This window comes from Ceratotherium simum, chromosome 6 (genome assembly GCF_057802395.1).
Source record: "Ceratotherium simum simum isolate JZ-2026a chromosome 6, ASM5780239v1, whole genome shotgun sequence".
In the NCBI taxonomy this organism is placed as follows: domain Eukaryota; kingdom Metazoa; phylum Chordata; class Mammalia; order Perissodactyla; family Rhinocerotidae; genus Ceratotherium; species Ceratotherium simum.
Genome location: NC_141905.1, coordinates 29,198,315 through 29,212,637, shown reverse-complemented (window position 1 = coordinate 29,212,637; position 14,323 = coordinate 29,198,315). Strand labels below are relative to the sequence as shown.

Here is a 14,323-nt window from a genome sequence, read left to right as displayed (position 1 = left end):
AGAAAAAACAAAACATTTGGAAATTAAACAACATACTTTTAAATAACACATAGGTCACCAAAGAAATCACAAGGAAAATCAGAAAATATTTCAAACAGGATGATGATGAAAATATATCAAAATATGTGGAATGTAGGTAAGCAGTGTTTAGAGGGAAATTTATAGCTTCAAAAGCTTATCTTAGAAAAGGTAAGTAAACATATGATCCAGCTATTCCACTGCTGGGTATTTATCCAAAGAACTTGAAAACACCAATGCGTAAAGACACATGCACCCCTGAGTTCATTGCAGCGTTACTCACAATAGCCAAGACTTGGAAGCAACCTAAGTGCCCATCAAGGGACAAATGGATAAGGAAGATGTGGTATATATACACAATGGAATACTACTCAGCCATAAGAAACGATGAAATCCAGCCATTTGTGACAACATGGATGGACATTGAGGGTATTATGCAAAGTGAAATAAGTCAGAGGGAGAGGGTCAAATACCGAATGATCTCACTCATTAAATAGTAGATAACAACAACAACAAACAAACACATAGAGACAGAGATTGGATTGGTGGTTACCAGAGGGGAAGGGGGGAGGGAGGAGGGCGAAAGGGATAATTCAGCACATGTGTGTGGCGATGGGTTGTAATTAGTATTTTGGTGGTGAACATGATGTAATCTATGCAGAAATAGAAGTATAATGATGTACACCTGAAATTTATACAATGTTATAAACCAATGTTACTGCAATTAACGAAAAATTTAAAAATATATATTTAAAAAAAAAGAAAAGAAAAGGTAGGTAAAGTTCCATCTTAAGAAGCTAGAAAGAGAAAAGCAAAGTAATATATGCTGAAAATAAGTAGAAGGAAGGAAATAATAAAGATATCAGCAATGCAATAGAAATCAATGAAATAGAAAAAAACAGAAAATTAACAAAACAGAGAAAATTAACAAAGTCAAAAATTGGTTCTTTGAAGAATTTAACAAAATTGCTAAACCCTTAGGTAGATTAAATAAGGAAACAAAAGAGAGGAAAAAGACATAATTCACCAATGTTAACAGTAAAAGAGGGGATTTCAGATTCTACAGATTCTACAGACATCAAAAGGATAATAATGGAATATTATGAACAACTTTATGTCAATAAATTCAATAACTTAGACAAAATGGGCAGATTCCTAAAAAAAGACAACTTATCAAAATTCACACAAGATAAAACACAAACTCTGATATCTATATTTTTATTAAAGAAATTAAATTATCAAAAACTTCCCACAAAGAAAACTGCAGGCCCAGATAGTTTCACTGGTGTATTCTATCAAACAATTGAGAAAGAAAGAACAGCAATCTTTCACAAATTCTTCCTGAAAGTAAAAGAGAAAAAACTCCCCAACTCATTTTATGAATTTTGTGTACTCTGATACAAAACCTGAAAAGACATTACAAAAAAAGAAAATTACAGACTAATATTCCTTAATATTTAACAAAACGTTAGCAAATCAAATCAAGCAATACATAAAAAGCCTAATACATCATGACGATGTTGGGTTTATTTCAGGACAATAAGGGATAATCAATGTAATCTACCATCTTAAGAAAATAAAGGAGAAAAGCCATAAAATCATTTCTATATATATAGAAGAAGTATTTGGCAAAATTCAACAGCCACTGATGTTTTTAAACCCTTTTTAAATTAGGAAGAGAATTTATTAATCTGATAATAGGCATCTATGAACAGTCTAATCTAACATCCAACTTAATGGTGAAATATTGAATGCTTTCCCCCTAAAATCAGGAAGAAGCTAAGGATGCCCACTCTCACCACTGTATTCGACATGGTACTGGTGGTTGAAGCAAGTGCAATAAGGCAAGGAAAAAAAGGTATAAATATCAAAAAAGAAGAGGTGAAACGATCTCTGTTTGCAGATGACGTGATTGCTTACAGAGAAAAACCTAAGGAATCTACAAAACAACTAGAATAAGTGAATTTAGCAAGATTGCAGAATACAAGATCAATATAAAAAATCAATTGTATTTTAATACTAGCAGCAAACAATTGGAAAATGAAATAAAAATTCCATTTATAATAGCATAAAAAACAAAATACTTAGGCATAAATTTTTAAAAATATACGTAAGATCTGTATACTTAAAACTACAAAGCCACTGCTGAGAGAAATCGAAGACGACCTAAAAAAATGGAAAGAGATAATATGCTCATGAATTGGAAGACTCATTATCATTAAGACGTCAATTCTCCCCAAATTAATCTATATATTCTATGTTGTTGTAATCATAATCCCACCTCTTTTTTACGTAGAAAGTGATAGGCTGATTCTAAAATTTATATGGCATTACAAAGGACCTAAAATATCTAAAGCAACCTTGGAAAAGAAGAATCAAGTTGGGAGGATTTATAATACCTGATACTTCAAGACTTTCTATAAAGCTACAGTCATCAAGACAGTGAGTATGGGTATAAAGACAGACATGCAGATAAAAGTAACAGAATAGAGAGCTCAGAAATAGATCCCCATTTAAAAGGTCATTGGATTTTTGATAAAAGAACCAAAGCAAACCAGTGGAGGGCTTTTTCAACAAATGGTGCTGGTACAACTTGATATCCATGTGAAAAAAAAGAAATATTGAACTTTACACCATATATAAAAATTAATTTGAGATGGATCGTACATGATATATAAGGCTAAAACATTAAAGCTTCTAGTAGAAAATATAGGAAAATATCTTCATAATTTGATAGTAGATAAAGGTTTATTAGGATCAGAAAGTAATAAAAGTAATTACATCAGAAAATAAAAATTTGATAAATTAGACTTTATCAAAATAAAAAAAATTCTGTTAATCAAAAGACACAATTAAGAAAGTGAACAGGAAAGCCAGAGACTAGGAAAATATTCACGAAATACATATCTGATATAGGACTTGTATCTAGAATATATCAAGAACTAATTAAATGGGCAACCTAATTAAAATGGGCAAAAGATTTGGACACTTCACCACAGATATCTGAATGACAAGAACACAAAAAGCTGCTCAACAGGAGTCATCAGGGAACTACAAATTAAAAACACAATGAGACACCTTTATATACACTCTAGAATCACTAAAATTAAAAGACTGGGGCCCCGCCTGGTGGTGTAGTGGTTAAGTTTGTGTGCTCTGCTTCAGTGGCCTGAAGTTCACAGGTTCGGAACCCAGGAGTGGACCTACGCACTGCTCATCGAGCCATGCTGCGGCAGCGTCCCGTATAAAAAATAGTGGAAGATGAGCACAGATATTAGCTCATGGCCAATCTCCCTCACCAAAAAAAAAAAAGACTGATACCACCAATTGTTGGGAGTATAAAAAGACACATTGTGAAAAAGGGTCTGACAGTCTTTTATAAATGAACTCACCTTCCTCTGGACCCAGCAATTCAAGAGAAATGAAAATATATGTCCTCAAAAAGAGGAATACAAGAATGTTCATAGCAGCTTTATTTAAGATAGCCAACAACTGGAAACAGCCAAGGTGTCCAACAGCAGAATGGATAAACAAATTACGGAGTATTCACATAATGGATTACATTTCATAAAAAAGGAACAAACTACTGTACATGCAACAACATAGATGGATCTCAAAAACACACTGATAGAAACTTTAGAAAGACTGTATATTGTATAATTCCATTTGTATCAGGTTCTAGAACAAACAAAATTAATCTATGGTGAAAAAATACAGAATTAAGTGTGCCTCTTGGTGAGTGGGGGCAGAAATTGATTGTGAAGGGGCACAAGGGAACTTTAAACAAATATTGAACTTCAGTTAATGTTCATGCTGAAGTATTTAGGAGTGAAGTACATTTATGCCTGTAACTTACTTTGAATGCATCAAAAATAAGAGAGATTGATAGGTAGAGGGGTGAATATATGCACAGATATACTACCAGGGAAATATAGCAAAAGGTTAATTGAGCTGGACATATGGATGTTCTCTGAATAATTATTTCAACTGTTCTGAATGTTTGAAAATTTTCATAATAAAACGTTGGAGGAAAAAACTGTGTTTTCAATTCCTATGCTCTCTCACACTGCCTATACACACTGGAACTGAATTTATACGAAGTAAGCTAATAGGGTACTATTCTCAGAGTCATAGTTTTATCTTAAAAAAAAAAAGTTGATACAAAAAATAAACCAAACCATTCCTTCTCACCAAAGAATGAAACGCATAATGACTTTAGTTTCACATTATATATGTCACGACTCTGGCTCCAATGAGAGAAGTTCTGAAGTTTCATGCACTGTGCCTCAGCTTAGATGCCTATTTTCCAAGGCTAATCATTTAAAGATGGCATCTGCCTTGACTATAGCCTTTAGCACAAGCTTGCCCTCTCAGGGTGAAATGCAAGGCTCATGCAATGTCAACAAAACAAAACAAATAAAAAAACAATGTCAAGAAAACCTCACTTATTACTGTTAAGGAGGGGTAGTCACCTCACAGATTACAGATTCAATGTTTATACCTTTAAGAAAAAACTTTTGGGTTTCATTACCTTTATCAAGAGATGCCCCAGCCATATGGTAAAAGCTCAATGCAGTGTCCACATCATTAATATTCTTTAGGAAAGTAAAGAAGTTTTCCACTTCCTGAAATGTCAGACCCTGAAAGAAGAGAGAGCAAGGTAAGACAGGAACCTGTAACTAAATGCAGCATAAAATGCAGAAAACTAGACAGTTATTCATGTCTATAAATCAGAAATGTATGCTATGTCTAGAGCAGAGACTGAATAAATTAGTCAAGATATGTCAAATTTGTACACAACAGGGGAACAAAACTCTAGAATTTTATCCTGAGAAAGGCAAGCTGGCTAATTGCTTTCCCCTCACATAAAGACAAAGGCCATATGATTTCACTCATATGTGGAAGATAAACACACACACACACATAGACACAGAGAACAGATTTGTGGTTAACAGAGGGGAAGGAGGTGGGGGGAAGGCAAAAAGGGTAAAGGAGCACATTTGTACAGTGATGGATGGCAACTAGACTTTTGGTGGTGAACACAACATAGTGTATACAGAAGTCGAAATATAATGATGTACACCTGAAATTTATATAATGTTATAAACTAACATTACCTCAATAAAAAAAATTGACGCGAAGCGGTTTACAGTGATGGCTAGATATCTTTAATGAAAATATTTCTAACTGTGCCCTCCAATTAGTCACAATATTTATTATGACACTTCCTAAATGAGCTGTAGCCATTTGATTTGTTATACAAGTAGGATCTTACATCTTAACAAGTAGGATTAGGGTCAGGACTTCCATTTTAATAATCTATTCATAGGCCAACTAAGCTTTTTGAGGCTTTAGCTAATTAAAGAATCACCAAAGTCAGTGATATACAGGGGAATGGGTTAGAATTCAGCAGAACCCAAGAACTTGGGAAGCTGTTCATTACCTCAGTTTAAAAGCTATGAATGAAGCAATTTGCTACTAAACTTTAATCTGATGAAATTCTGTGAATGAAGAAATTCTTTACAACAGATGGTCAAAGATTTGCTGATCTGTAATTCTACTTTCTATGATGGCTCAAGAGAGTAGTTCTATCAATAGGGGCTACGGAGATTTCCCTTACAGGGAGGAAGATCTGTCCTATTTGCCTATTTCCCACTTCTCACACAACATGCTGTGATGGAAATGAATACAATTTCTAAGAAGTGAATAACACTGGGGAGACACTGAGCTTAATGCCTTTTAATGAAGCATCAGGCCCTTAATGGATTGCAGATGTTGACGAGTTTCTCCGTAGTGCTGCTCCTCTTCTGATTTCCATTTCCCCAAACCACAGAGCCCAGGAATCCACATTAGGAACTCAGTAATAAGGAAACCTTAATATAGACAATCTACAGTACTTTCCTGGTACTCTCCAAACTGGGTCAATGGTATCTTTCTCATTTTATCAATCAAACTAAGGGCTAAAATACTATATATATGATTATGTCACATGATCTTTTATATAGTTTTTTCCCCTAGAATCATAGAACTTAAAAAACCTTTTATTGTGGAATATGATGACCATATAGAAAGGTGCGTAAAACACAAATGTACAACTTAACAAACTGTTGTAAAATGAACATCCCCAAAACCTCCATTCAAGTCAAGAAACAGACTATCAGTGTCCCAGAAGCCTCCCTCCTTCCCCCTAACATGGCCCTTCCTAATCATAAGCCTCTTCTCCTCCCAGTGGTGATCACTATTCTGACTTTGAGGGGATTCATTTCCTTGCCTTTAAAAAAAAAATAGTGTTGCTATCTATGCATCCTTAAACAGAAATAGGAGTTTAATTATGTCTGTTTTTGAACTTTATAAATGGAATCATGCAGTATGCACTCTATTATATATGTGGCTTCTCTAAGATTTGTCCCTATTTTTGTGTATATCTGTAGTTCATTCATTTTTATTGCTCTAAGCATTCCATTGTGTGAATACACCACAATTTGTTTATCCATTCTATTTGGGCTGTTTCCAGTTTTTGGCAATTTTGAACTGTGGTGCATCTGTATTTAAGCATCCATTCAAACACTTACAGAGTACCTACTATGTACCAAGCTCCATAATTTTTGGCAGTGAACTGGAAGGCCTATATTAAATAATTTTTTCCCTAATGTGAGGTCATTCTCTTGGCCTTGACTTAGGGCCTCCAGAGGTAGGCCTCATTCTTTATACAAATGCCACAGTATGCTATCTGATGTAAGCACTAGGCTAGAATCAACCTGGTCCCACTGGACCAGAAGCACAGGTTCTACATATCACCTGCTTGTGGATGGATACACTAATACCATCTTCTTTTCCCTTCTATCAAGAGACACGCAGAGGTGGAAACAACCCAAGTGTCCATCAATGGATGAATGGATAAACAAAATGCGGTATATACATATAATGGAATATTATTCAGCCTTTGAAAGGTAGGAAATTCTGACACATGCTACAACATGGACGAACCTTGAAGACCTTATGCCAAGTGAAATAAACCAGTCAGAAAATGATAAATACTATATGATTCCACTTATATGAGGTACCCAGAATAGTTAAATTCATAGAAACAGAAAGTAGAATGGTGGTTGCCAGAGACTAGGGGGAAGAAGGAATGAGGAAATATTGTTTAACGGGTATAGAGTTTCAGTTTGGGAAGATGAAAGAAGTTCTGGAGATGAATGGCTGTGATGGTTGTACAACAGTGAATACACTTAAAAATGGTTAAAATGGTAAATTTTGTTATGTATACCTTACCACAGTTAAAAAAAAGACATGCTTAAGCTTTTTTACTTTTCTTATTAAGGTGTGGACTTCCATAGGCAGAGGAGGATAGGGGCCTGAGTTATTGAAAGGATTTTTAAGGCTAAAAGGTTAACAGAAAATTCCTAAAACAGAAAGGCATGGTACAGGAAAGGCTTCCTACTCTGATAAACAACCTCTAACGTTTGTCAGTTAATTTATTGTAAAACATCAAATACAATAACTCAAGATCAGAGTGCTTATGCTGAGAATTATTTGAGGACAAATGGAGAAAACAATCTGAATCGAGTGGCTATTCATTTGATGATTTGGAAAAATAGTGGAATACAAATCACATTATGCCATCATTAATAATAATCAAAATATGTAACATTTTTACTTTTATTACACAGATATAATAAAAAATATTTATTGAGCACTTACTAACCACTCAGCACTATGCCAGGAACAGTGAGGGAAATAAAATTGCATTGGACATGGGCCTTGATTTTATAGAGCTTACAATTTAGATAGTCCTCCTTAAAGAAAAGATGATGCCAGTCACAAAATTCTTATTTCTCGGTAACTACCTTAGTAAAAAATCCAGAGGGATATTAGAATAAAGCTACAATAAGACTATACCTTGAGGTTTGTGGATGGAAAGTGAAAGGAAATGCATTTTCAAGTTCAGTTGTTCAGACTAGAATGCTATAACTTATGCACAATCTATTGTCAGGTGACTTGAACCACAGACATAGTGGTCAAAAGGAAATATCCTCTTAGGCGTGGCAACAAAGGGATTTTCTTGACATACTATGGGGAAGTGGAAGGAGGAGGAATTATTTTATTCTGTGACCAACTGTTCAACAAACTGGTTACCTATTTACCTTTGGAAAGATGGACTTATATAAAACTGGGCTCTAGATGACTAAAAAAAGAAGATAAGATTAACAGTACTTTGTGGACAGTAGAAACACTTCTTTATGTTGCTTAAAAATGAATTTAATATCAGGAGGTTGTTAAACAAGCAATTAGAATTGTCTTTCAAAACTAAAAGCAATTGATAAAATATTTAGAAGAAAACAAAAAACCTCAGGACCTTGGGTGAGGCAAAGGGTTCCTAGATATGACACCAAAACACAATCCATAAAAGAAAAAATTGATAAATTAGACTTCATCAAAATTAAAAACTTTTGTACTTCAAAATACTGAGAAAATAGACAAATCACAGACCGGGGGGAAATATCTAAAAATCATATATCTGATAAAGGATTTGTATCCAGAATTATGTAAAGAACTCCTATACCTCAATAATGAGATAATAACCCAATTAAAAAAATTTGAATAGATATCTTACCAAACAAGATATATGAATGGCTAATAAGTACATGAAACAATGCTCAGCATCATCAGTCATTAGGGAAATGCAAATTAAAACCACAATGAGACACCATTACACACCTATTACAATGACTATGAGACAGACAATAACAACTTTTGGTGAGGATGTGGAGAAACTGGAACTCTCATACATTGCTGTGGAAATGTAAGCATGGTACAGCCACGTTGGAAAACAGTTTGGTAGTTTCTTTAAAACAAAAGTTAAACATAATTTTACCATACAACCCAGTCATTCCACTCCTAGGAATCTCCTTATGAAATGAAAACATAGGTCCATACAATGACCTGTATGCAAATTTTCACAGCAGTGTTATTTATAATAGTCAAAAATTGGAAACAATTCAATACCAGGGGCTATGGGGGTTGGGGGGTGGGCACAAGGGGTGGAGGGATGCACTTATATGGTAACTGACAAACAATAATGTACAAGAAAAATTTCACAATAAAAAAAAGAAATACAAAAAAAATTGGAAACAATTCAAATATTCATCAACTGCTGAATGGATGAATAAAATGTAGTATATTCATACAATGGAATACTATTTACTCTTCAGCAACAAGAAGTAATAAACTACTAATATAAGCAACAAATGGATAAACCTAAAAAATATTATAATAGATAAAAGAAGCCAGACACAAAAGACTACATTATTATATGAATGATTTTATATGAAATGTCCAGAAAAGGCAAATCTATAGAGACAGAAAGATTTATGGTTGTTTGGGGCGAGGGCGGAAATGGGGATTGACTGCAAACTAGCATGAGTGATCTTCTAGGGGTGATGGAAATGTTCTAAAACTGGCTGGCAGTAATGACTGCATAACTCTGTAAATTTACTAAAAATCACTGAATTGTATACTTAAAATGGATGAATTCCATGGTATATAAATTATAGCTCAATAAAGCTGTTAAAAAAATAAAAAGCAGTTGTAGCAGATGAAAAGAGGGGTAAGGAAAATTTGGCTTCCTCTGGAGTCAGCTGTAAAGCCAGACATCTAGTGCTGACAGGCCATGGGTGAGTGCAAACACACTGTAATAGATGATTTCCTTGCCTTGTCTTTGAATCAGTTATAGCAAATCTACCTCCCAGGAATCAATCTGATTACCTGAGTTCCCTCTATGGGCCACTGAAAAGATAAAATAGTCTTCTTCCTTCTTCCTTATATGCTATGCCTCTCACCAATCTTATCATCTGCTCAATCTTCTGCTTAGTTTTTAAAAACTTTTTTTTTTTTTTTTTTTTTTTGTGAGCAAGATCAGCTCGGAGCTAACATCCATGCTAATCCTCCTCTTTTTGCTGAGGAAGACTGGCCCTGAGCTAACATCCGTGCCCATCTTCCTCTACCTTATATGGGATGCTGCCACAGCATGGCCTGACAAGTGGTGCCTCGGTGCGCGCCCGGGATTTGCGCCCAGGATCCGAACCCGGGCTGCCAGCAGCGGAGCTCACGCACTTAACTGCTACGCCACGGGGCCGGCCCCTAAAAACATTTTAATTATTTTTATACCAGGTAATATATGACTATAACAAAATATTATACAGTACAAAGCAATTCTTCCTCTAGCCATCTTCCAGTCTCCCTCCCTACATGTGGTCACTGTCACCAACTGGGTACCCTCTCAAAGGTGTTACTATGTCTGTCTTAGTCCAATAAAGCATCTTCCCTTTCCAAACCCCAGATTTCTCTTCCACTGGTGTCTGGCAGCAGGCAGGAACTACACCATGTCCATTACTTACATTTCCACAAGTATCTAATTGTCCTGAAATATCATTTGCTTCATATGCTCATTCTTCCTGCTCACAAAATACCAGTGATTTCTCACTGTCAACTGGATAAAACTCAAAATCCTTAGGCTCGTATTTAAGGTCCTCCACAATCTGCTTCCGTAATTTACGTTTCTAGCGATCTCTCTAAGAACCTCTAGGATAGAGCCTAGCAATACTGGTTTTCTTGTTTACCCAAAACCCTTCTGCTTATTCAAATCATGGGAATAAGGAGCGGCAACAAACAAACTCATTGTAGAAAGATTATGGACTCTGGAATGAGACAGTCCTGGCTTTGAATTCTGGTGCCACCTCTTAAGACACTGTATTATCTGAGATAAATAAGGCTCAGAAAAGTATTTTTCATCTGAAAAATGGGGATTCTATCCACCAAGCGGGATGTGATAATTAGGGAAAAGATAAATAAAATGCCTAGTACATAGAAGATACTCAGTAAGTGGTAGGTGGAAGTCTTTAGTAAGCTGGCAGGCTTATAACTATAGAACCCTTGGCAATGAATTTATTCAATTAAGCTCTGAAATATACTCTCTTCTCTGGTATGTGTAGGACCCTAAGGGATAGGAAATAAGGGAAAGGTTGAAGTATATGAAATTAACTGTGGGGAAAACCCAGAAATATAATAGGGAAGAAAGTCCATAAAACTAAATCTCTTAATAGTAATTCACAGCTTAGTTCTCCTTTAGGGGAAGCACAGGTTTCAAAGCTAATCAGTAAAACAAGCAAATCCATAAAGTCTAGTCTTTTCAGTTTAATGGCCCCACCTCAGATGCTTTACTACACAGTGATTTTGACCTAATAATTGGAGTTAATTAGAGTTTTTCAAGGGCTGTGCTAGTAATGTTACTAGAACCTGATATTCCACAATGATCATAATGTGGTTCAACTCTCAAATATCTGCAAGAATAAGTAAATAGGAAAATAGGAGACTCCACAAGAATATTATCCACAAATAACATGAACAGTTAATAATCTAATAGTTTTAATATAATTGCTTGATAAGTACTAACCCTGTTTAATAGTTAGTAGCAGTATTAATAAGCAGTGATATACACAGAACGTTCTTGGGGATAGGGCTATAAGAGGACACACACAGCAAAAGCAAATACCTTTATAACCTCTGCTTGTCAAAATCCTACTCTGCCTTTAAGGCCAAGTTCAAATTCTACCTCCTCCAACAATTCTTACTCAGTCTTTTCAGTTTGTTCTAATCTTTCTCATTGGTGCTCCCAAAAGATCTCATATCTTTATTAGGGTACTTAATATATTCATCAATGCATTTGACAAACATTTGCCTATGAGACACCATACTGAGGATGGCAAAGATGAGTAAGACACTGCTCTCAAGAGGCTCAAAGTTGAGTGAGTTGCCTTGTATTATAATTATTTATTATCTGTCTCTCTCCACTAGGAATGATAAGTTCTATGAGGACAGAGAAGAGCTGGTTTTGCTCATTACTATATTCCCAATATTTAGAAGAATGTTTGACACACAGTGGGTGCTCAACAAATATTGAATATGAAATTATATAGTTCTCTGCATACATATTTTTTTCTTACTAGACTATTACAGACTATATATTTCTTGAGGAGAGATGATGTTTTTTGTTTATCTTTTATCTTTCTCACAGCACCTGGCTTAGTGTTTTGCATATAGCAATGTCTGCCATTGAAATGAACTGTAATTTTCAATTCATCTTTAAGTGGATTTGCTAAATTATTAAAGTTTGCATCTTCTGCACTCTTAAGCATAGAGAACCACCACTGTGAACTACATTTATGAAGTCTCAGAAAACTCTGCCTGTCTTTTAATGAGGAGAAGATGACAATTAGGAGGATGAAAAGCAAGGAAATTTTAGAGCTGAGTCAGGTTTGCCCTAGAAAAAGAATTCACAGGAAAAAGGATATTGAAAGGGAATGGGGAAAACATGGTAGAGAATAGGGACTAATCTTTAAAATGAAGCCAAAACAAAACATGTCCCCCTTAAAAAAAAAAAAAAAAAGAAAAGAAAACTCTGTCTTTGCTAAATAAGAAACATGACAGTTAGAGCATGAATAAAGTAATTTTTCCAGGCATGGTAAGTTCCCCAATTCTTCAAGCTATTACTCAGGGACAAAACAGCGAGAGACACTGATGGAGCACAGCCCCTCCAAAGCAGTGGCTCATGAGCCTAACTGCACATTAGAATCACCTGGGGAGCCTTTTAAGCACTACTAATGCCTGGACCCACCCACTGACCTTCTGATTTAATTGGTTTGAAGAGGGCCCCAACAACCACATTTCTTAAAATTTCCCCAAGTGATCCTACTGGGAGACCAGGGTTGAGAAGCACTGCTTTAGAGGAAGAGTATGGTTAAAAGAAACAGAACTTTGCTATGGAAGGGACAAGACCTGGAATAGGCAGCCTTGGATTTTAGTCTAGAGTCTAGTTGGATCATTAATTTCTCTTTCTCTCTGTCACTATGTTCTCAAAGGCAAAATGACATCTAACAAGGCTATTAGAAAAAGAAAAATGGCTGTGAAGCATTGCATGTTCATTAATATGTAAATATTTATTTAATACCACCACTAGGACCTTTTAGGTCTGGTTTGATGTTTTGTACAGAACCCAACACAGAAAATGATTAACGTGAGCCAAATGAAAACTTACTGTTTTCATGTTAACAAATCCAAAGTGGAATAAAAGAAGCAATTAGAAAGCAGATAGTGATTCCCCATTAATGGGAAATGGTCCTAGAGAGATGGACCGGTAACCTTAGGAGCAAAGGCCCTTCATTAACTCTCATTTTAGTTAATTGTATGTTCACAAACTATTTAATCAACATGAAAGGACAATCAATCTCAATCTCCTTGCTAAAGCAGGCTAGAAATTCTGGGCCAGAACTAATTTAACACCCCAGATTTTCATCATCTGACAAAATTTGTCCTTTCACTTTAGAACTCTTTTGCAAGGTCATCAGGTCCTAAATTAACTCCTGCCAAAGCTAAAATACTCTATTCCTTCAAGGGAGATGTCTCCAACACCCAATTTATTGCTTTTAAATATAAGTTCATAATAAAACATGAATTAACCTATCATGAGAGGTAATTATTTTAAGGTCAAATCAATGTCTGGACCAAACTTAAAAATAAGTGTGGTCAAGGGGGGCCGGCCTGGTGGCTTAGCGGTTAAGTTTATGTGCTCCGCTTCAGCGGCCCAGGGTTCACAGGTTCAGATCCTGGGTGCGGACCAATGCACTGCGTGTCAAGCCATGGTGTGGTGGCATCTCATATAAACTAGAGGAAGATGGGCACGGATGTTAGCCCAGGGCTAATCTTCCTCAGCAAAAAGAGGAAGATTGGCAATAGATGTTAGCTCAGGGCTAATCTTCCTCACACACAAAAGAAGTTTGGTCAAAAGAAAGGAATGCTTCCTAATACAAACACTATACTTCCAGCATAGAGGCTAAAAAATCCACCTAAATATTTGCAATCAATTTTCAAAAATTACAATTTCCAACAGATATGAGCTGGGTACTAGGTAGTGTAGAAGTTCTCTCTAAGAGAGAAGTATTGTCCTCTTGTCACTTTCCATTAATGATGAGTCTTTCCCCATAGCCAAGAGAACACCTTGGGACAGGCTGGACTGAGCTCAGAGAAGCTGACACTTCTCTCAGAGCCCAGCCTGCCCTCAGTTGCAGTCCACAGCCTGGTTCAGAGGTCCTTTCAGCTTTTCAACATCCAAGACAAGGAGGAAAAAGCCTAGCTGATAAGAATTGCTTTCCACCAACTTGGGGAAATGCTGTTCATGCAAGATTTCCTGCACAAAGACTAATAACTAAGAAAACTGAGACAAGCACTAGCAATCCTATTACTCGTT

At 35.7% G+C, this 14,323-nt stretch overlaps 1 protein-coding gene across 3 annotated transcripts in view; it reads right to left on the bottom strand.

Annotated features, from left to right (window-relative positions):
• The window catches only part of MICU1 (mitochondrial calcium uptake 1), a 252,362-nt gene that overhangs the window by 27,416 nt on the left and 210,623 nt on the right, over nucleotides 1-14,323 (bottom strand). For all 3 annotated transcript variants that reach the window (XR_015552458.1, XM_087432045.1, XM_004426996.3), the window contains one exon: nucleotides 4,550-4,658. Coding sequence is in view for 2 of the 3 variants with exons in the window: in XM_087432045.1 (XP_087288171.1) it covers nucleotides 4,550-4,658 (109 nt within the window). In the remaining variant the exon portion in view is untranslated. The remainder of the gene's footprint in view (nucleotides 1-4,549; nucleotides 4,659-14,323) is intronic.